This window comes from Eleutherodactylus coqui, chromosome 2, assembly GCF_035609145.1.
Source record: "Eleutherodactylus coqui strain aEleCoq1 chromosome 2, aEleCoq1.hap1, whole genome shotgun sequence".
Taxonomy (NCBI): Eukaryota; Metazoa; Chordata; class Amphibia; order Anura; family Eleutherodactylidae; genus Eleutherodactylus; species Eleutherodactylus coqui.
Window position 1 is genome coordinate 44,710,724 of NC_089838.1, and position 22,867 is coordinate 44,733,590.

The following is a 22,867-nucleotide window of genomic DNA, read 5'->3' on the forward strand; positions in this document are numbered from 1 at the left end:
TTTGGCCGATGTTGTGGATCATTTCTGGTGATTGATGGTCCCTGATGGGGTTCAGAAGCAGGCAACATTGTGCTACTGCCAGCAGGTAATCTTGGGGTGCTGAGTGATGTGACTAGGAAGTAGGTGTAGTTTGAGTTTCTGTATGTGGACGCTTTGCGGTGCCGTTCACTCCGTTATTTCCTTTTCCAGGTTTGGTTGAGTTAGTTCCGGATTCTACAACTTTGGCCAAAATCCAGAAGACGTCGGGGCTGCTCGGACCTCTGAAAGACTCGTCCATGAAGAAGTGGTTCCACAACAACAGGACGGTACTCACCTCTCATTACAGTGAGGGCGGCGCTTCCCCCACCGCTGTCCGCTGCGGGTTGTGATTACTTTCCTGATGAGGTTTCCCGTTACAGAATCCAATCTCATCTATCAGCCGGCCAGCGTTAATCAGCTTTTCTCTCGCATGTCTGCCCTGTGCTGGCGGTGGCGTGTTCAGCGCAGTAATTATCGTGAAGCTTCACGCTCTGAGCTGCGTCTCTTCTCGCACTCCTGAGACCTTGCAGGAACCGTCCGCAGTGTTGGGGCGGGGGGTAACTTGCGCTATGTTCTGCTGTCTGCCATTACGGCAGATGGCGATAGGTAACCTGCACCCCTCTATATTATCATTGTGCTCATACTCAGAAGCCCCCTAAACTCTACCGGAGTAGAACGGCCAGCAGAGGGAGGTACAGTGACTTATTCCTGGTCCTATAGTTGCATTTAACAGGTGCACGAGTGGTCACCATGATGTATCGCTAATCACATGACAGTAGGTGGTGACAGTTCCTGACAGATGGGTACAGTCCTATTAACATGGTTTGTAGGTGGACAGAATTACTTGGTGGGGAAAGTCAGGTTGGCTGGAATAGTTGGTAGAAGGGCACAGTCTGTAGGTGGGTATGCTTTGCAGGTAGGTAGTCAGTAAGAGGGTGCAGTCAGCAGTTTGGTAGGTGGGCACATTCTGTAGATGCATACAGTTGGTAGGTGGGTAGTCTGCAGGAGTGTGCAGTCAGTGGGTCAGTAGGTAAGGACAGCTGGTATGTGGGCACAGTGAAATGAGTACGGTTGGATCATGGGCAGTCTGTAGAGGAGTATGGTTGGCAGTATAGTCAGTAGGCTTGTGGGTGGGCACAATCTGTAGGTAGGTTGTCAATTAATTACACTTAGTAGGTTGGTAGGTACAGTTATTGGGTGCAATCAGTGGGTTGGTAGGGGGAGGATAGGCCCTGCCTGTAGATGAGTATGATTGATAGTTGAATATACTCTGTAGGTTAATATGTGGGCATAGCCTGTGGGTGGGTGCAGTCAGTAAGTTGGCATAGTCTGAAGCTGGGTGCAGTCAGCAGGCTGACATAGTCTGAAGGTTGGCATAGTCTGTAGGTGGGAGCAGTAAGTAGGTTGGCATAGACAGTAGGTGGGTGCAGGCAGTAGGTTGTCATAGTTTGTAGGTGGGTGAGTATTTTCTGACACCTTGGTAATGTTCCATGGCTTTCCACCTCAGGCTTCAGACAACTTCCTATTCTCCTGCGCCGGTTGGTGCGTTGTGACGTTTCTCTTGGGGGTCTGCGACCGACACAATGACAACATTATGCTCACCGGCGCCGGCCTCGTCTTCCATATCGACTTTGGCAAGATTTTGGGCAACGCACAGATGTTTGGAAAAATTAAAAGGTGAGAAGCGCGTGGACAGACCGTCAGGGACACATGGGCGCTGCAGACCGTCAGGGGCACACAGGCGCCACAGACCGTCAGGGGCACACGGGCGTCGCGGACAGTCAGAGACACATAGGCACCACGGACAGTCGGGCACACGGGCTCCGCGGGCAGTCAGGGATACATGGGCGCCGCGGTCCATCGGGACCACATGGGCGCCACGGTCCGTCAGGTACACATGGGCGCCGCGGACCATCAGAGACACACAGGCGCCATAGACAGTCAGAGACACATGGGCACAGCGGTCAGTAAGGGGCACACGGGCTCCGTGGACAGTCAAGGACACATGGGCACCGCAGACCATCAGGGATATATAGGCGCCGCGGTCCATCTGGGACAAACGGGCGCCACGGACTGTCAGGAGGCTGAGCGGTAATGTGGCAGGTGTAACATACACAGGTATATGAGAAACATTGACGCACAGGTAGATTACTTGGGTGCCGTGGGCTATCAGAAAAGTACACAACACGGGGGAAATGTTAACTGCAGGTGTCAGCATGCTGATGGCGGAGAGCTACAGGTGACTTGTGAAAAAAGGAACAGTCATGGAATAGTGGAGCTATGAAAAACTGAATTGGAGGACGAGTCTTTTCAACACAATGTCATGTGACCTAACCAGTAAGGAGGGAGAGTCTCCTCTGCAGCAGATAATCCAGGTCTGTGTAGTATGGAGAGATAGTCTACTGTAGAGCAGATAGTACAGCTCTGTGTAGTATGGAGGGACAGCCTAATGTGCAGCAGATAATAAAGGTTTGTGTAGTATGGAGAGGTAGTCTACTATACAGCAGGTAATCCAGGTCTGTGTAGTATGGAGAGGCAGTCTACTATACAGCAGATAATACAGGTCTGTGTATTATGGAGAAGCAGTCTACTATACAACAGATAATACAGGTCTGTGTAGTATTGAGAGGCAGTCTACTGTACAACAGATAATACAGGTCTGTGTAGTATTGAGAGGCAGTCTACTGTACAGCAGATAATACAGGTCTGTGTAGTATTGAGAGGCAGTCTACTGTACAACAGATAATACAGGTCTGTGTAGTATTGAGAGGCAGTCTACTGTACAACAGATAATACAGGTCTGTGTAGTATGGAGAGGCAGTCTAGTATACAACAGATAATACAGGTCTGTGTAGTATGGAGAGGCAGTCTAGTATACAACAGATAATACAGGTCTGTGTACTATGGAGAGGCAGTCTACTATACAACAGATAATACAGGCCTGTGTAGTATGGAGAGGCAGTCTACTATACAACAGATAATAGAGGTCTGTGTAGTATGGAGAGGCATTCTACTATACAACAGATAATAGAGGTCTGTGTAGTATGGAGAGGCATTCTACTATACAGCAGGTAATACAGGTCTGTGTAGTATGGAGATACAGTCTCCTCTGCAGCAGATTATAGAGGTATGTGTAGTATGGAGGGACAGTCTACTGTACAGCAAACAATACAGGCCTGTGTAGTATGGAGACACAGTCTACTATACAGCAGGTAATCCAGGTCTGTGTAGCATGGAGAGAGTTTACTGTGCAGCAGATAATACAGGTCTGTGTAGTATGGAGAGAAAGTCTCCTGTGCAGCAGATAATACAGGGCTGTGTAGTATGGAGAGACAGTCTCCTGTAGAGCAGGCAGAGCTTCGTCTTCTTCCGTGTGATGGATTATGGCCCCTGGAGGTCTGGTGGTTCTTCCGGGTCTTTGAGTTCCACAATCCGGTGGGAAAAGATATCATGAATCCTTTTATATGCCAGCAAGTGTTCCAGAATGCCGGAGGCGCCTATGTGCTTATTCCTCTGTGCTGCTGTGAAATACTTGTTTTGGTTCACTCATCTTGAATTCATTACCCACAATCCTTTGGTTTGCTTGATGTTACTCATGGCTGTCATCTCTACTTCGCAGGGATCGGTCGCCATTTATATTCACCACAGAAATGGAGTCTTTCATCACCGAAGAGGGGAGACGTCCACAGCGAGCTCAGGAGTTTGCGGAGCTCTGCTGCTGCGCATACAACGTGATCCGGAGACACAGCTGCCTGTTCATCACCGTCCTGGAGCTGGTGAGTGACGGGCTATGGGGCTGCAATGTCATAGAGCCGGCAGTAGGGGCTCCAACCTGCCCCAGAGCCTCAGTCCCCCGAAAACTCCCCAATAGAGCCCACATACATCTGCATTACTGATGACATCATAGGGTCAGATCATCAGACGGATTGTCAGTCATAGTCGCTGCATCCTCCTACAATCCTCCACTATCTGGGAGGCGCCAGAGCTCTGCTCATCCTGAGCCGCCTGGTAAAGACTGACCCCCACATTGTATAGAAAGGTGAGTGAGCGACCCCGCCAGGGCTGTAATGGCGGCCATTATCTCCGCAGATGCTACAGGCCGGCCTCCCGGAGCTGTGCACGGTGGAAGATCTAAAGTATGTCCACGATAGACTGCGACCGTACGACTCTGATGCTGAAGCAGCCAGTTATTTCACCAGGTAACGTCTTGCGGCGGAGTCTAACCCTTACGACCAGAAGAGCTGTGTGAAATCCAATATGGCGCCCGCAGTGCCACGTGTGACCCGGCAGCTCATATTTTCTTCTGCAGCAAAATCAAGGAGAGTCTGGAGAGTCCGTCGGTGAAGCTGAACTTCCTAATCCACGCATTTGCCAACATGACGCCATCCGATCTGAGTAGAATGAGCGAAACGACAACCTCGTCCCTCACCAAATTCATCCGGAGAGCAGCGGTGAAGAGCATGCAGAAGGTGCAGCGGGCGGTGAGTTCTCCGCTGAGAGGTGACTGCCTGGTCAGGCCTGCAAATAACGTGCTGAAAACTTAACTTTAGTAGTACAAGGCATAAATTCAAAAGATACAATAGTGCAGGTAAAACAGGAGATTTGAGGTCAGGGAGGAAACTCAGGATGATACCGGTCCTGCAGTCCACGTTATCTGTCAGGTACCACTCCTGGAAGGGGAACACTACGAAGGAGGAAAGAGGTAGGAATACTGCACAGACTCTCCGGCAGACAAGTACCTCCACTCAGTGGGCTCAGACTTCAAGACGCTTGAGTGTGCAACATAGACAATTGAGTACCTCTGCACTAGGCCCTGACCAACTGAACTAGCTCTCTGCTCACTCTCTCTTAGGGGCTTACTTACAGTTTGAACTGAAGACACGCATTCTGGAAAAAAACTCTCCTCTTCTTCCATCTTCAACACATGAGGGCTGAAGGTGCCCCCATGTGCCTCTCTGTTAGGTAGACCAAGATAGAAGACAGATTGAAGACCTCGATGAAAGACCCTTTCCCGCTCTCAAGCACTCACATTTATCCCTTCTCTCATACAATGTGACAGGAAAGAAGTGATACATTCACGGGCAGACAGCTCAGGCTTTGCAGACATTAACCCATCACTTACTGCAGCTGTGCAATATACACAACAGAACAACAAGACATTTTGCACAGTGCATCAAGACAAGACATTACATGTATGACATTATGGAGGGGGCCAGGAAAGCATGTACTGGGCCAATACAACATTAATTATAAGGGAGACTGGAATATCTTGTGGTTCTATAAATGTGGGCGAAGTCACGTATGACAGCCTAAGGCATAGGAAACGTCTTTGGCAGTCGTGTCAGATGATTGTACCAGATTCTGATTGGATGTTCTGTCTCCTTAGGGCGGGAGGATCCTGGGGGTGCTTGGTGACACTGGGCCAGATGGTTCGGGAGGTAAGTGACTTATTACACACTTATAAACGCTGCCTTTTATGGCATTGCTGACTGTTTCCCTTCTGGGTAGATTTGGCGCGGTGCGTTCAACTTCATGTCTCCTTCTCTGCGCCACGGCTCTGCGTTCTGGTGAGACACCTGAGGAATGTGGTGAGTCGGACGCCTCATGCCTCCTCCATTTTTCTATCTACTCGTTGCCTACACGTTCCGGTGACTCGTGTCCCTCGGTGTTTTTAGTACATGCCGGACGGGTCGGCGCCCACTGCCAGCGTCACCATCAGCCTGTATTCCGGAACACGGGAAATCGCCAGTCAGAAAATCGAATCGCAGTCACGGACTTGTGCCGCCGTCTTCAACCAGCGGGTAGGTACCATCTTCTGTCACATGACTAAGTCTGAAGGTAAGATGATAAATCCCAGGACACCCCTTGGCTCTGCCCCTTTTCCCTTAGTCACGCACCTTACAGTGTATAATGTCGGGCGCGGTCTGCTCTGTTGCAGGTGGAGTTCTCGGTTCCACAGCTGGACGGTCACTTCCTGGGGGTCCTGGTGACGAGTCAAGGAACGTTCCTGGGGCAGCTGAGCCTCCCCCTGAGCGGCGTCCGACTAGAGGAAGACATGTCGTACCGCCTGCGTGTCTGAGCCATCCGCCACCAATAACACGGGATGATACAGATTATAGGTCTAGAATTAAAGACGACTCCAACAGAGTGCCCATCTCCCAACCAGTCGTTTTCCATGCCAACTGCCAACCTGGCAAGAATGACATCCCCGCCATCCGGGATTTCGTTTGATAAACTGCTATTTGCCGGGATTATGTGTGATAAGCGGCTATTTAGTGGGATTACGTGTAACAAGCGGCCGCTCTCCAGGGATTATGTGTGATAAGCGGCTAATTGCTGGGATTACGTGTGATAAACTGCCACTCTCGGGGGATTACATGTGTCAAGCATCCGCTTTCTCCAGATTACGTGTGTCAAGCGGCCGCTCTCCGGGGATTACGTGTGTCAAGCGGCCGCTCTCCGGGGATTACGTGTGTCAAGCTTCTGCTCTCCGGGGATTACGTGTGTCAAGCTTCTGCTCTCCGGGGATTACGTGTGACAAGCGGATGCTCTCCAGGTATAACGTGTGACAAGCGGCCGCTCTCCGGGGATTACGTGTGACAAGCGGCCGCTTTCCGGGGATTACGTGACATTCAGCCCCTCTCCGGGGATTACGTGTGACAAGCGACCGCTCTCCAAGGATTACACTGATTGGTAATTTGTTGCTTTTTACCTGTATATTTGTGCGCCATTTCTTCGGTTTTTATGGCCGGTGATGAATTTTACATGTAAATTATAAAGCGTTTGTAAATTGTGAAGTTTTTGCGCTTTCTTCATTTACCTCCAGAGCTGCATTCACAATTCTGCTTGCTGCTGATCATATGTGGTGTTGGAGGGGTTAAATTAAAGGCACAAACCCACCGAGTCCTAACACGGTTTTACTACAGATTTGGCGGCGATTACTTATGTGTACAAAAAGAGCGGTGGGCGCCAAACTCTGTTCGTGCAGCAGAGGAACGTGACAACATCCTGCAAGTAAGAACGGTGAGCTGATATTAATGTCAGCAGGAAGCGCTAAACCCCAGAGTAATTACCAAGCGAGCTGCTCTCCTCTGACATTAAATTATATTTCTACGTGTCCGCTTCCTAAATGGCAGAGGACGCCGCTGCCTTCAGCACACCAGGGGTTAATCCCCTGCCCCCTGAAGTAAGTGCTGCGCAACCAATTACGGTGCCGTGGCCAGCGACTTATTATTCTAGCCCTATGAATGGCGTAGGGCATGGATGTAAAACTCATTTTCACCGATGGCCACATCAGCCTTATGGTTGCCTTCAAAGGGTCGATTCTAATTGTAAGACAGTATAGTAAAAGTGAACTCTATAGTGGCCGATTTGTAATAAGGTCCCCCATAGTGGCCAGTGGCGCACACTATTATATACACACACACAGGCGCACACTATTATTATACATATATATGTATACACAGTCGCACACTATTCTAAGTATATATGCACAGACGCACACTGTTCTACACATATAGCACAGACGCACGCTATTCTACATATATACGCACAGACGTACACTGTTCTAAGTATATACGCACAGACGCACACTATTCTACATATATACGCATGGACGCACACTATTCTACATATATACGCACAGACGCACACTATTATTTATATATATATATATATATATATATATACACACACAGACGCACACTATTATACATATATATACACAGACTCACAATATTATACATATATGCACACAGAAGCACACTATTCTACACAAATACAGCACAGACGCACACTATAGTACATATATATGCATACTATTCTACACACAGACGCACACTATTCCACACATATACGCAGAGATGCACACTATTCTAAACATATACGCACAGACGCACACTATTGTACACATATACGCACAGACGCACACTATTATACACATATACGCACAGATGCACACTATTATACACATATAGCAAAGATGCACACTATTCTACACATATAGCACAGACGCACACTATTATACACATATACGTACAGACGCACACTATTCTACACATATAGCACAGATGCACACTATTCTACACATATATCACAGATGCACACTATTCTACACATATAATAATAATCTTTATTTGTATAGCGCCAACATATTCCGTAGCGCTTACATAGACGGGGAATACAGAAAGACAAAAGTACAAAAAATTACAGAACCACGGTTACAATCGTAATCAGTTGGTGGAAACAATAGGGAAGGATCCTGCTCCAACGAGCTTACATACTACAAGTAATGGGGTGATACAGAAGGTAAAATGGCTGGAGATGTGCACGGTATGGCGGGGTGGAGAGTGAGGGATTCTATACACATAGACAATGGTCAGATATTTGGCCGCGTGACGGCAGAATCGGTATGACTGCAGGGGCAGTTTATGACAGCTAACAGGGATTGCAGCCAATAGGTCAGGGAGCATGTTATCAGGTGGCATACAGAGGAGTCGGTTTAGGGTATGCGGTATGCCTCCTTGAAAAGGTGCGTTTTTAGAGCACGCCTGAAGTTTTTCGAGTCCTGGATACGCACAGACGTACACCATTCTACACATATACGCACAGACGCACACCATTCTACACATATACGCACAGAAGCACACTATTATACACATATAGCACAGACGCACACTATTATACATATATACGTACAGACACGCACACACATTATATATATATATATATATATATATACACATATACACACATACATACACACACAGGTGCACATACATATATATATATATATATATATATATATATATATATATATATACACATACATACACACAGGTGCACATACATATATTATATATGCACATACATATATTATATATACACATACATACATATGCACACAAGGACACTTCTGTATTTTTATACACATTTTTATACTTGCCTGCATCCAATATTATCCCACTGGCAGGTATACTGGCTGCTCTCAGTCCTTCTTGGGGCCCTCCTGCATACTTGGGCCCCTGATGTCTCCCGGGCTTGCAGCCATGAACAGAGGGAGGGCCGGTGAGAGGAGGTCAGTGCTGACCAAGCTGTCACCCTGCAGCTGCTCCTCCTCAGCGCCGCTCTGCTCTCCTCGCACCAGAGGTCATGTTATTTGCAGTCTTCTTTCCTCCTCCCCAGCTGTTGTCAGTGTGCTATCAGCACTCCTCTATTACTGTCTGCACTAGACAGAACAAGCCGATAGAAGATCACCTATTGACAACCACACCGAGGGTGAGGGAACTTGCTGCACAGTCGGCGGGCCACAGAAAAGGAGGTGGCGGGCCTTGTGTTTGACACCTGTGGCGTAGGGCTTTCCTCTGCAAGAAGAGTATATGGAGCCATTGGCGCCACCGTGCGTGGCCCGGAGAGTCTTCCATCAGCCCCTGGAGCCGGGGTGAGGGAGACCAGTTTTAGGGAAACAATATGTCAGATACTATTATAATGGGGTCAACCATCCCAGCGATGGTCGCCGACCAGATCCAGTAGGGCAGCCCTAGATGGTGGGCGCTGACCCTCGCCCATCCCGCCCCAAAGATCTCACCAGCTGGGAGCATTCAAAACCTCAACGATATAACTTGTCGACTAGAGCTGCCAGAGGCGGTTAATGCTTGGCACGGGATTGCAGTGAGTTGGTGGTTTCTCTGTGATGGGAGGACTATGGCACACTCCAGGCAGCATTGGGTAAGACACTATGTGGGCACTATATGGCTTCATACCTGAGTACTATATGGCGGGACAGCTGAGGGCCATTCTCTAAACAGCAGCCCAACTGAGACGGACAAGTCTGGCTGTAAATGTTGCTTGGGGGCAGCAAAGTGTTTTGGCACACGTGAGACCAGAATTGGGTGTGATTTAGTCTCCATCTTGCACAGGATCCGGGCAGCCGGGATAAGGTCTGGCGAGGGTGCTGTTCATCACAGGGCAGGGTCGTGGTCCTGTCGCTGGTGGGATAGAGCATTAGTGTCAGGTGTAAATCTTAACTCCTTGCACTAAACAGCTGGCAGCTTCCTTGTGTGAGGGGTAAATTCACGTTTATGCCTTATTGACTACAGCGACTCCATTTTGTATTCTTTGCTTTTGCTAAACACATGTATTTGTACATCTTTCACTTTTGAACTAGAAGAATGTTAGACCCAATTATAATAATGATTTCGAATCCTTATCAGCTTCCTCTCTCACATGCATTCTTTCCCTTGAGAAAGTTCACTCCTTTCTCTCAGAAGCACCCAGGAATGTTTTGTTTTGTTACAGGTGTCACCGGACATTGATATATTGTTTATGTAGGAGACTTCTCTAAAAGATGTGTAATGCTAATTAAAATCTGCAGATGCTATGTAACCTTGGGCATGCGCAGTAATCAAATCATACGTCAGCAAACTTTTCCCTATAACTTCTGTAATACTCTGAATAAACGCACTTCACTCTGACAACTCATCCAGCATGTGGTTGTCCATTTGTGTCGTCTATGGGTACCCATATCTCAAGACTAATCTGGAGGCAGACAGCATCCGCTCTACGGTCAAGACTTGATTGACCCCCTACATTACTTGGCGCAACCAACGAGGGCCAGAATTTAACTCCTTACCTGCAGCCAATATCTGACAACCCTGCCTGCCGACCATCCGGACTAGGGGACACGGGACCTCAGATCTACAAAACACCGGTGTAAGGTAAGCCATTGACTTATCACTCAAAGATCTGAGCCCCCCTGTCTCCAAAATCCACGTGTCGACAGAAAGGTTTGTTGCTGCATGTTTATAGGATACTTCTGCCTGTGTAACTTACGGTGTTCTTAGTAACCGTGTTAGACGGAAAGAACCCACATGTGTATATTGCCATGCTGTCTGCTGGAACCATTGAATTGATAACTTTCTGTTGTACTCTGACTGCCGCACTCATTTTCCTAGCTGTCATTTGTTATAAGATCACAGAGGCCGCGTATAAAGGTGAGAGGTGGTTTCCTCTCTCTCCATAAAAAGTCTACTAGTAAACATCCGTACCCTGCCAGCCGTAGGCTTGGCAGAAGGGACTGTGTCCTGATCTACCCGAAGGACTGAGGTAGAGACAGCGGACACCAAGTCCATAATGCTAATAAGTGAATATTAAAACATTCATACCCTGCCAGCCGCGACCTGGCAGAAGGGACTGTCCTGATCTACCCGAAGGACTGAGGTAGAGACAGCGGACACCAAAGTCCATAATACACATTTGTGTCCTGCCCATAGTACACATTTGTGTCCTGCCAGCCGCGACCTGGCAGAAGGGACTTAAAAGGTCATCGCGACCGCCAGATTTACCGGTGAATCAAAAATGGCAAGTCCAATTATTAGTATGGGGTCTCAGTTCTTGACCCCTATTGAGATAATTAGGGAGAGAGAGGGGGAGGACAGTTATAAACAAGCCCGTAAAGTTTACAAGCTGATAGGGCTTAAAAAGGCAGGAACTTTCAACTATGAGTTCTGGCGGCAGTACGGAACAAAACACAAGAAAGCTATCAAAGATGCCAATCTAGATAAAGGAGTAGAGGCCATAATCAAATATAGTAGAAAGGCAAACGTAGAACGGTGGGATTGTGAGCCGGTGTTTGAGGGCATACTTGTGTATGCACCACCCCCGGTGCGTGATCCGACCAGAATGCACCCGATTTTACCAACCGCAAGCAGCTCTGAGATTCTTCCTGAGTATCAGAGTTGTACCGCTGCAACTCCACCACAAGAGCCCCAAAGAAAAAAAAACCTTATTGGCATTGTCCCAGATGCGGACAACGACACCCTTTACAAAAAAACAGCTTTAACTATGTGTAAACAGGAAAAGAATGAAACCCGTAATGAATCCAATGAATCTTGCTGTTTTTGCTGTTCTTTGTGTAAATGTCAGTTTTGTAACTGGTCGGACGTGTGCATAATTGCTAAATGTGTGTTCATTAGTTTTACAAAGTGGTTGATGTGGAATCTGGTATACTTCTCTGGTATTACAGACAGTTAAAGTTTGACTGATCCCAGGGAGGGGTGAGAATGATTGAATGTATTTGTCTGCAAGATGAGGACAGTTGCATCCTGCGTGTTACGTCCTGTGTGAACTCTTACTAATATTTGAATGAGACTTGACCGCATGAACGGATGAGAATTAATGACCCGTGTTCAGACTGTAATGTATGCATAATGTGTGTGATGTAGGCGCTGTGTGCTGATAATTTGGCAGCCTGCCAACAAGTCATAATTATACTGTTTCTGAGAATGCTCTATAGAAGAAACGTACGGACGGCCAAACCTGTACTTACACCTGCTGCCAAATTCCGCACCTTTCTGGGCCTTGTTTTCATACTGCCCCCATTGGTCCACTTTGTTTTCGCTCTTATACAACTACTCATTCTTTTCTCTCACCCCTGAAGCTCATTCTCATCCTTTTATACTTCATCCGTTATTCTTTTCTGTACTGAATTTTCTGACCAGGTGACAGTATCGACACAAAAGCACAGGGGACGACCACGGCCACCTAGATGCTACTCAGAATCCAGTGGCTCGAGGAGCTCCCTCATGTGTTTGTGCGGTGGCAGCAGTACAGGCAATGGTTAACAAATCTTCGGAGTTGGTCTTGAACCAACTCCCCCTAGTGGTCCTCACCCCCCCCATGACACCCGGAGCATATACACGCAAGTGCAACCCAAGCACTTATTTCTGGCCCGTCAAATCCAGCTACAATGTGCTCTTGTCATTCTTCTACTACTTTGAACTCGGTTACCCTTCCAATTAAGTACCCTAGTTCAAAAGGGGGGGAGAGAAGATATAGGTGATCTAGGTATTGCAGGTCAGCTATTTTTAAAGCTATTTTTAAATTTTTATTTTTTTTTTCTTTTTCCTTTTTACAACAAGGTTATGATCTATTTGAAATAGAATACCAGCCTGATTGTCTAGCGATAATCGGTGCAAGGGGCTTCAGAAGTGCCAATTCAGCTGGCAGAAACTGAACCGCTTGAGGTAATGTTTAAAGGGTCACGATACCTCACTCGCTTCCTTATGCTGGAAGGTCCTGAAAGCATATTGAGAATTGCGTGATGGGACCCTTGGGAGGTTGTATCAAACTTCACCCGTCCGGTGAGGCTTGTATACACCCCGGGTCTGAAAGTCACCCGACCTTATGCCGGATGGCAGCAGACCAAGCGACACCTCTACCCGTCCTCACTTTTACGTACGCAGAGGAACAAGCTCTTAGCCCCCTTGGTCCGTCAGTACCCCCTGGCACATGTCCAGGAAGATGTAATTGTAGACACTGTCTCTTCTTTATGTCAACTGAAAGTTTTTGTTAATAATGTATATTCTGAGTTGTTTTTGTAGATGGTACCAGGGTAATTGATGACTCCACGCTGGATAAGCAGTGATCACGCAACAAGATGTCCTAAAAGCAGAATGCCTCCGCATGTCCCAGGACAGGAAGCGGAGTTACAGGCCCTCGCTGAGGCGTGTGGAGTGGTAAAAGGTAAGACGGCAAACATTTACACTGACTCCCAGTATGCATTTGGCATAGCTCATGACTACGGCCTAACATGGAAGGCCAGACAGCTTGTTAAGAATGGTGCAGCGGTGACCAAGTGGAAAGCTCACACCAATTCCTACAGCAGAGAAACGAGAGGCAACGCCATCACAGATCACACAGCAAAGGCAGCGGCCCTTAAGCCGTGGAAGAAAAGAAGAAAAGAAGAATTTAACAATAATTTTGGACTTTGAATTACTTTGATACAAACATTGGACTTTGATATGCTAAAAGACTTTACAGTTACAAGCAGCAGAAATGGGACGGTGAATGGCGAACAGTCAACAGAACTTGCCCACCAAGGTCCCTGTGCCCCATGATGGCCCAGCAAATGCACGGAAAGACACACCTACCGGGGGTCCAGATGTCCGCCTTGAGGTCGTGTCCTCTGGCCTGCTTCGTCGCCTCCGGTGCCGTTCCGGCATGACGTGCCCACAAGGGTCTTTCTGACTTTATTCCTGACAATGTTGCCTCCTGTGGCTAGAAACGCACTGACGCCGAAATCTGCGATCTGCACGGAGCCGTCTTCGCCCCGGGGAATGTTTCCAGCCTTAACATCCCTGTGGATCTGGCCGTTCTTATGCAGGTACTCCAGGCCTTCTAGCATCTCCTTCAGCATGGTGGCGATGCTTGCCTCATCCAGCACTCCGTTCCAAGCAGCAATGAGATCGACGCTTGAACACGGACGGGTGGCTCCTGGGTTTCCTGTAGTTGCTGCATCATCACTTGTCCAATTTTGCATGACCTTTGCCGTAAGCAACAGGGCAGAAGTAAATTTGCCACATAACACTTGCCTAGACCACTCTACCCATTTCAGGGATTGCAAATTGGCTACACTCAGCTCCTACTTGTTGGGAAGTACGACTACGTGCTTGTTGTTGTTGATGTCTTTCCAGGTCGGAGACCTACCCTGTTATCAAGGTAAATAAGCAGGTAATCGTACAGGAGCTGATGAATGAGGTAATCCGCAGATACGAGGTACCGGAAGTGATTGACTCAAACAAAGGTACACACTTCACACCTGCAGAGTTTAGACAAAGTTAACAGACTAAATGGTACGCTTAAGTTAAAGAAAGTGTTGTTTGGCTTTATGCCAAGATTGGGGTTGTATCATCCACAAGCCCTACAGCAGGGCTATGACATAGTAGCCGGATATGTAAAGCACCTGTGTGACCAACTAATGGTAACCCAGAATCTAGTCTTTTTCTCCCATTCCAGGCCCAGACAACTTAGAGGGATCTCATTCCCTACTACCTGGAGATTGGGTGGTCGCAAAGAGACGTGTCCGGAAATCCCTAGGGCCCAGAGTCAAAGGGCCCTGTCAAGTCCTGCTGACCACACCTACTTTAGTAAAGTTGAAAGAACTGTTGTTTGTTTTAGGACTAATGGACTTTTCACGCCCTACCTTTGTCCCCCCCCATGAGAAGGAAAATGAAGGACATTTTGTTTATTGATGGACTTTTGGACTCTTCACTCCATGCTTCACCCTTGTGAGAGGGTGCAAAGGGACAATGCCCAAAACCACCTTGTTAGGCACCACCAAGTACTGTTGGACTTGTACACACACCTAGTGCCACTGGTTTTCCTTTCTTGGCTGTTCCTGTTCCGTCAAAAGAACTGTTTGCATGGACAAATGAAAACTCAGAAACCAGAGATAGCTGGTGGGGTAACACATTTAGTGCTTTGAACCCTGCCAATTGGTTTTCTGGTTTAGGAGGTTGGTTTATGGGGATCCTACAAAGTATATTACAAGTTGTGATGATTTTTATTATGCATTTATAGAGCAATTAAGGTTATAATTTCATGTATTTCTAAATGTACTGAAAAAGCTTTCTTTTCGCCGATATGAATCACGTGTTTATGGACTAGGAGTCATACTTGTCTTGACCCCATGTCCAAAACGGGGGAATGTGAGGGGTAAATTCACGTTTATGCCTTATTGACTACAGCGACTCCATTTTGTATTCTTTGCTTTTGCTAAACACATGTATTTGTACATCTTTCACTTTTGAACTAGAAGAATGTTAGACCCAATTATAATAATGATTTCGAATCCTTATCAGCTTCCTCTCTCACATGCATTCTTTCCCTTGAGAAAGTTCACTCCTTTCTCTCAGAAGCACCCAGGAATGTTTTGTTTTGTTACAGGTGTCACCGGACATTGATATATTGTTTATGTAGGAGACTTCTCTAAAAGATGTGTAATGCTAATTAAAATCTGCAGATGCTATGTAACCTTGGGCATGCGCAGTAATCAAATCATACGTCAGCAAACTTTTCCCTATAACTTCTGTAATACTCTGAATAAACGCACTTCACTCTGACAACTCATCCAGCATGTGGTTGTCCATTTGTGTCGTCTATGGGTACCCATATCTCAAGACTAATCTGGAGGCAGACAGCATCCGCTCTACGGTCAAGACTTGATTGACCCCCTACACTTGCAAGGAGTTCTCTGGCTCTCCAAGGACTGACGCCTTTCGGTGCGAGGAACATAGGATGTACATGCAGAACGCACTTCTTCACCACTTTGCTTACACTCCCATAAATCTCCACCTTCACTCTCAGGCTGGTCCTGTTGGTCTTCGACAGACTTCCGTGTAGAAGGAGGAAACCGCTGATCACCTTGGAAACACAGAAGGCCCTATGAGTCCTGAATGTTGGGGTCCCAGAGGACAGAGGGGCCCCTGTAGATCTCCATCTGTTCCCCACTTGGGACCAGCAGAACGGGGGTACATTCGTCCGTTACCATGGTAACTCCAGAGCAAGCACAACTGCAGAAGGGTGGCGACTGGGAAAAAGAGAACATGTGATCCAGATAAGCTGCTCCACCCCTTTGTGATGGCGGCAGGGTGAATGGCCGCACTCATGTGGGATGGACAGCCCCGCTCTGGGCACTACTACTCACCCATCCGACAGCCCAGGATTCTTTGGGAAGGTACAGTAGTTGGAGGAGTTGGCTCGGACTCCTTTCAGGTATATCCTGGTGATGAACCTCCAGGCTGAATGAATCCTCATGCGAACATTGGAGATGGAATCCACATCACGCAGCATCCAGATCAGTAGTGCCGACAGCGCCCAGACGAGTAACATAAACAGCGCCCGGACGAGTAACATAGACGCATTCCGGTGTGGATTTTGCCCATTGACAGGCTGGATCTGTGGCAAAAAACTGAAGATTGTCTCGTGCTTTCTAGAGGCAGACTTCTTACAGAAAGTTCACAGTGAACTTCATTGTGTGAACGGACTCTTTCAGCTCAAGCACTGCGGATGAGGCATCCCGAAACCTCGTCCACGCACTGCGGGACGCGGACGGGTGCTGTGGATTTTACATCAAATGTAAATTTTTACTGTAGATTTTCCCAGTGGAGTTCATTCCCTAAACCCTTAATGACTAGGCCACATTTTGGAAATCTGACATTTCACTTTAAGGGTGCCTACCCACTGGCGATTTTTTTTCCTGCGATGCTAAATTGCGTTTTGCGTTTTTTTCTGAAGAGCAATTAGCATAGAATGTGTTCTTGTCCATTTGGTTTTTTTTTTTTCGTTTCGTTGCAATTTTTCACATAGGAACTGTCAGTTGCATATGTCTCCTTATTTTTCTCTTAATGCACCCATGATTGTCAATGGAAATTAACGAAAAACGCCGCGAAAAAGGTGCGGAAAATGCGCAAAAACCGCTGCATTTTTCACGCACGAAAATCGGCAACGCCAGTGTGTAGGCGCCCTAAGGGTGACTACCCACTACAGTTTTTTTTCACTGCGAAATTCGCAGCGTTTTTTTTCTGCAGGGGTCTATGGGACTTGTAATGTTAAAATCGCGATTTCGCGGTAAATTGCGATTTTGCGCGATCGCGATTTTAACATTACAAGTCCCATAGACCCCTGCAGAAAAAAAAAACACTGCGAATTTTGCAGTGAAAAAAAACAAACTGTAGTGTGTACTCACCCTAACATAGAATAACTACGTAAAGATTTCGCAGATCCAAGTAATTCTGACATTGTTTTTTCGCCGCCTTCACTTAGATGATAAAAATACACCGATAGAATTTTTCAAATTATTATTAAAATCGCCAAAATTGAGAACATTTTGGAAAAAATTGAAAACTGGCATTTTTTTCAACTGCAATATGTCAAATACGTGCAAATATGCTGTGCACATTTGTGACGAGAAATATATTTCCATCTATTTACTTTATTCAGGAAGCACAATGGAAAAAATTCAGCTTTTTAACCATTTAGGAGACATACAAATTTAACATTGTAAAGATTGCAAAGGCTCATAGGTGTCAGAATGATAGATAACCCCACAGAGGACCCAATTTAAAAAATACACCCTTTTATATATCTACTTAGGGGGGTCAAGAGTATTTTGACCCCACAAGTTTTTTTTTCTACAATGCACATGAAAATGAGGATTTGAACCCTAATATGGATACCCCTGTTAGTGGACACATGGCTCGGCCTGTAATGGAGGGAACACCTTTTGGTTTTCAGAATAAATTCCAGGCCCCATTGCTCACTTGTAGAGCCATCAAGCTGCCAAGACGATAGAACACCCCTCACATGTGACCCCATTTTGAAATCTAAAAACACTCAAAAAAACGGCCATATACTTACTATTGTGTAACATAGAGGGTGCAGCTTGCAGACAGCCCAACTGCTATATGAGGAGCACAGGTACAAATTACGGAGGTCTGGCTGGGATGGGCTCATGGGGCAATAAATCCCTCCTCCTTCCATGCTTTTTGGGGGGTATTTCTTGACCTCAGCGGCAGGGATGGGGTATAGAAAGTGGCGCTCTGTGAGGCTTTGTAATCTTGCTGAGGTACAGCAGTCTCACCCAGCAGGTGCTCAAATAGCTGCTCCTGGAACTGCAGGAAGGTGAGCGTTCACGGGGCTTCTTGTAAATTATGTATTAGGCCGCCTGCACACGAGCGTTCCGGATTCTGCTAGCAGATTTTCACGCGCGTATGGTACCTAAATGTGCTTGCGGATAGGTGCGGATGCGTGAAAATTCACGCGCGGATATACGCGGATATGTTGCGGAAAAAAACGCGCAGAAAAACCAGTAGACACCCCATACGGTGCCTGCACACGAACGGAATTTCCAGCGTGTTATTTTAGGCACATTATCTGCCCCAGACCGCAGCCAATATACTCCTATGAGGATCCGCAGTTGTCCCCAGACGGACGGATTTGTATCGCGTTTTTTCACGCGCGTGAAAAAATCTGCGACCTGTTCTAAGGCCGGCTTCACACGAGCGTGACGGGCTCCGCAGCAGAATATTCCGCAGTGAAGCCCATCACGGCGCCCCCCAGAGACCCCATACTTACCAGCGGAAGATAGCGTGAAGACGCTTCCCCGCCCACCGCCGTCGCGTCATGTGACACGCCCACCGCGTCATATGACGCGGCCGGCCGCGTCATATGACGCGGCGGCGGTAGGCGGGAAAGCGTTTTCACGCTATCTTCCGCTGTGTTACAGCGGGAGATAGCGTGAACGGACGGCTTCCATTGACTGCAATGGAAGCCGTCACCGCGTACACCCGCAGCTGGCACATGAAAGAGCCAGGGCCGCCAGGCGCGGGTGAGTACGCGCTCGTCCCTGCAGGCTCTCGGGTCGGGTCCCGCGGCGAGAATTCTCGCTGCCGGATCCGACCCGCTCGTCTGCAGGCGGCCTACAGTTAGCAATCTGAATAATGCAGGGCTAACACAGCCGTATGTGAAATCCGAGGGGAGGAGCACGTACCTGAGTGCCGCACCGAAGGGAGGAGGACATACCAGAGCACTGCACTGTGGGGAAAGCAGACATACCTGAGTGCCAGGGAGAAGGAGGACATACACAAGCGCCGCGCTGGAAAGAAGGACATACAGAATCACCACGCCATGGGGAGGAGGACTGTTACCATGCGGCGCTTGCTGGTTCTCCTGGGGCGGCGGTGTGCGGGGTCCTGCGGTCGGGGTGTATCCCCCCGGCTTGTTGTTCGGCTGCTGGTGGCGCGCGCGCACCCGTGAGTGCAGCTGCCGTGCACAAGCTCCCTTTTATTTTGTTCTGTTGGGAGTTGGCTGTCTCCCTCTCTCCGCCCCTGGGCGGAGGCTTTTGTTTAAAGGTCGGGCAGAGACTTGCTAGTCTGCCTCTGTTGGTCTCCTGCTTCTGTCATCTTGTCTGCTATACCTTGCTATTATCCGCCAGGTTTTTCCATCTGCCTCAGTTCTGCTTAGTATTGTTCGTGTTGGTTATTTACATTTGCCTTTTCTGTCAGTATTGTACCCTTTTCATCCAGGTACGCCAGCGTCCCTTTTTCGGTCCCTAGTTAGAGTAGGGACCGCCGCTTAGTTGCCCGCCTGGGGTTAGTCAGGAGTGGAGGCAAGCAGGCAGGGACAGGGGTGGTGGGTGAGATCTAGGCCACCCAGGCTGGCGTATCACGTGTAGTATACCATAACAAGGAGGTACCCGTGCGCCGCATCAGGGGGAGGAGGACGTACCCGAGTGCTGTGCTGGGAGATGGGGGGGAGAGGACGTATCTGAGTGCCGCATCGGCTTCAGCACCTCCAGCTCCGCCAGGGAATTGTTTTTATAAAACTCCTGTTTTTACTCTGGAATCTGATAAACTTGGTCGATTTTGTGCAGATGACGAGATCGAAGAGCGCTGTGGCGATGTTCTGTACCTGTGAGGAATAATCAACATCAGATAAGCTCAATAACAATTGGCATTCTCTCAGTCTTCACTGCACTTCCAGCATTATATTCAGAGCTGCAGGCCATGTGACTCGTGGCTTACTGACCGTTCTGTGGCCGCCTCCTATAACCTGAGTCGTGATACTCCACTCGGCCATCTTGAATGCCTCTATAATAATGTGATTTATTAACCTCACAGAGGCTTCTAGACCTTCTATGTGATGAGCTGGAAGTCGCCGCTATCTCGCACTCTGGCTGATGACAGGTCAATTCCGAGATAATCCTGAGGAGCACGGTGAATGAAATGCTAAACAGCGCCAAATGGGTCAGAAAATTGTATGGTACTTCACTTCTCACCATGTCAGGCACGGTCACATGGGCAGAAGCCAAAACCAGAAGTAAATTCAAAACAGAGGCGTTTCGGAAAAACTGTGAATTTGACAGCAATCTGGGAGTGGCGACTACTAGAGATGTCCCAATAGGCCGGTCGGTCACATCATCACTGGACCCACCAATCAGCATCTACGATTATCATCTAGCCACATGATGCCATCCGCTGGGGTCTGAAGATGAGGCCTGTCCCAACGGATGTAGTAGGAGGTCAAGCCTGCAAATACGGATCCCGTTGACCGATCACCCCCCACAATAACATAACAATGGAGTGTCCAACATGTGTGTTTCCAACCTCAGGGACCTCCAGCACTGGGAGGCTCAAACCTCAGGGACTTCCAGGACTGGGGTCTCAAACCTCAGGGACCTCCAGCAAGAGTGACTCAAACCTCAGGGACCTCCAGCAAAGGGATCTCAAACCTCGGGGACCACCAGCAAAGGTAGCTCAAACCTCAGGGACCTCCAGCAAAGGGGTCTCAAATCTCAGCGACCTCCAGCACTGGGGGCTCTAACCTCAGGGACCTTCAGCAAAAGGGGTTCAAACCTCAGGGACCTCCAGCACCAAGAGCTCAAATCTCAGGCACCTCCAGCAAAGGAGGCTCAAACCTCAGCAACCTCCTGCAAAGTGGGCTCAAACTCAGGGACCTCCAGCAAAGGGGGCTCAAATCTGAGGGACCTCCAGCAAAAGGGGTTCCAACCTGAGGAACCTCCAACAAAAGAGGTTCAAACCTCAGGGACCTCCAGCACCAGGGGCTCAAATCTAAGGGACCTCCAGCAAAGGGCGCTCAAACCTCAGCGACTTCCAGCAAAGGGGTCTCAAATCTCAGCGACCTCCAGCACTGGGTGCTCTAACCTCAGGGACCTCCAGCAAAAGGGGTTCAAACCTGAGGGATCTCCAGCACCAGGGGCTCAAATCTCAGGGACCTCCAGCAAAGGGGACTCAAACCTCAGCGACGTCCAGCAAAGGGGGCTCAAACTCAGGGACCTCCAGCAAAAGGGGTTCAAACCTCAGGGACCTCCAGCAAAGGGGGCTCAAACCTCAGTGACTTCCAGCAAAGTGGGCTCAAATCTCAGGGGACCTCCAGCATCTGTGACTTAAACCTCAGGGATCTCCAGCAAAGGGGACTCAAATCTCAGCGACCTCCAGCACTGGGGGCTCTAAACTCAGGGACCTCCAGCACTGGGGGCTCTAACTTCAGGGACCTCCAGCAAAAGGGGTTCAAACCTCAGAGACCTCCAGCACCAGGGGCTTAAATCTCAGGCACCTCAAGCAAAGGGGGCTCAAACCACAGAAACCTCCAGCAAAGGGGGCTCAAACTCAGGGACCTCCAGCAAAGGGGGCTCAAACCTGAGGGACCACCAGCAAAAGGGGTTCCAACCTGAGGGACCTCCAGCAAAAGGGGTTCAAACCTGAGGGACCTCCACCACCAGGGGCTCAAATCTCAGGGACCTCTAGCATCCGCGACTTAAACCTCAGGGATCTCCAGCAAAGGGGGCTCAAATCTCAGCGACCTCCAGCGCTGGGGGCTCTAAACTCTGGGACCTCCAGCAAAAGGGGTTCAAACCTAAGGGACCTCCAGCACTAGGGGCTCAAATCTCAGGCACCTCTAGGAAATGGGGCTCAAACCTCAGCGACCTCCAGCAAAGGGGGCTCAAACCTCAGCGACTTCCAGCAAAGGGGGCTCAAACTCAGGGACCTTAAACAAAGGGGGCTCAAACCTGAGGGACCTCCAGCAAAAAGGGGTTCAAACCTCAGGTACCTCCAGCAAAAGGTGTTCAAACCTCTGGGACCTCAATCAAAGGGGGCTCAAACCTCAGTGACTTCCAGCAAAGTGGGCTCAAATCTCAAGGACCTCCAGCATCCACGACATAAACCTCAGGGATCTCCAGCAAAGGGGGCTCAAACCTCAGGGACCTCCAGCACTGAAGGCTCAAACCTCAGGGACCTCCAGCAAAGGGTGCTTAAATCTCAGGGACCTCTAGCATGCACGGCTCTAACCTGAGGGATCTCCAGTATCCATGGCTCAAACGTCATGGGCCTCTAGCAAAAGGAGCCTAAAACCTGAGAGATGTCTAGTTTCTGCAGCTCAAACCCCAGAGACCTCTAGCAAAGGGTGCTCAAACCTCAGGGACCTTCAGCAAAGGGTGCTCAAACCTCAGGTACCTTCAGCACTAGGGGCTCAAATCTCAGGGACCTCTAGC

At 48.5% G+C, this 22,867-nt stretch overlaps 1 protein-coding gene across 1 annotated transcript in view; it reads left to right on the forward strand.

Annotated features, from left to right (window-relative positions):
• Positions 1–6,815, forward strand: part of PIK3C2G (phosphatidylinositol-4-phosphate 3-kinase catalytic subunit type 2 gamma) — a 31,677-nt gene extending 24,862 nt beyond the window's left edge. Inside the window, exons 23-31 of the mRNA XM_066590727.1 lie at positions 190–305; positions 1,526–1,695; positions 3,638–3,794; positions 4,108–4,217; positions 4,328–4,499; positions 5,405–5,456; positions 5,527–5,606; positions 5,694–5,819; positions 5,957–6,815. Of these exons, the coding sequence (XP_066446824.1) occupies positions 190–305; positions 1,526–1,695; positions 3,638–3,794; positions 4,108–4,217; positions 4,328–4,499; positions 5,405–5,456; positions 5,527–5,606; positions 5,694–5,819; positions 5,957–6,097 (1,124 nt within the window). The 3' untranslated portion in view covers positions 6,098–6,815. The remainder of the gene's footprint in view (positions 1–189; positions 306–1,525; positions 1,696–3,637; positions 3,795–4,107; positions 4,218–4,327; positions 4,500–5,404; positions 5,457–5,526; positions 5,607–5,693; positions 5,820–5,956) is intronic.
• Positions 6,816–22,867: the final 16,052 nt, after the last annotated feature.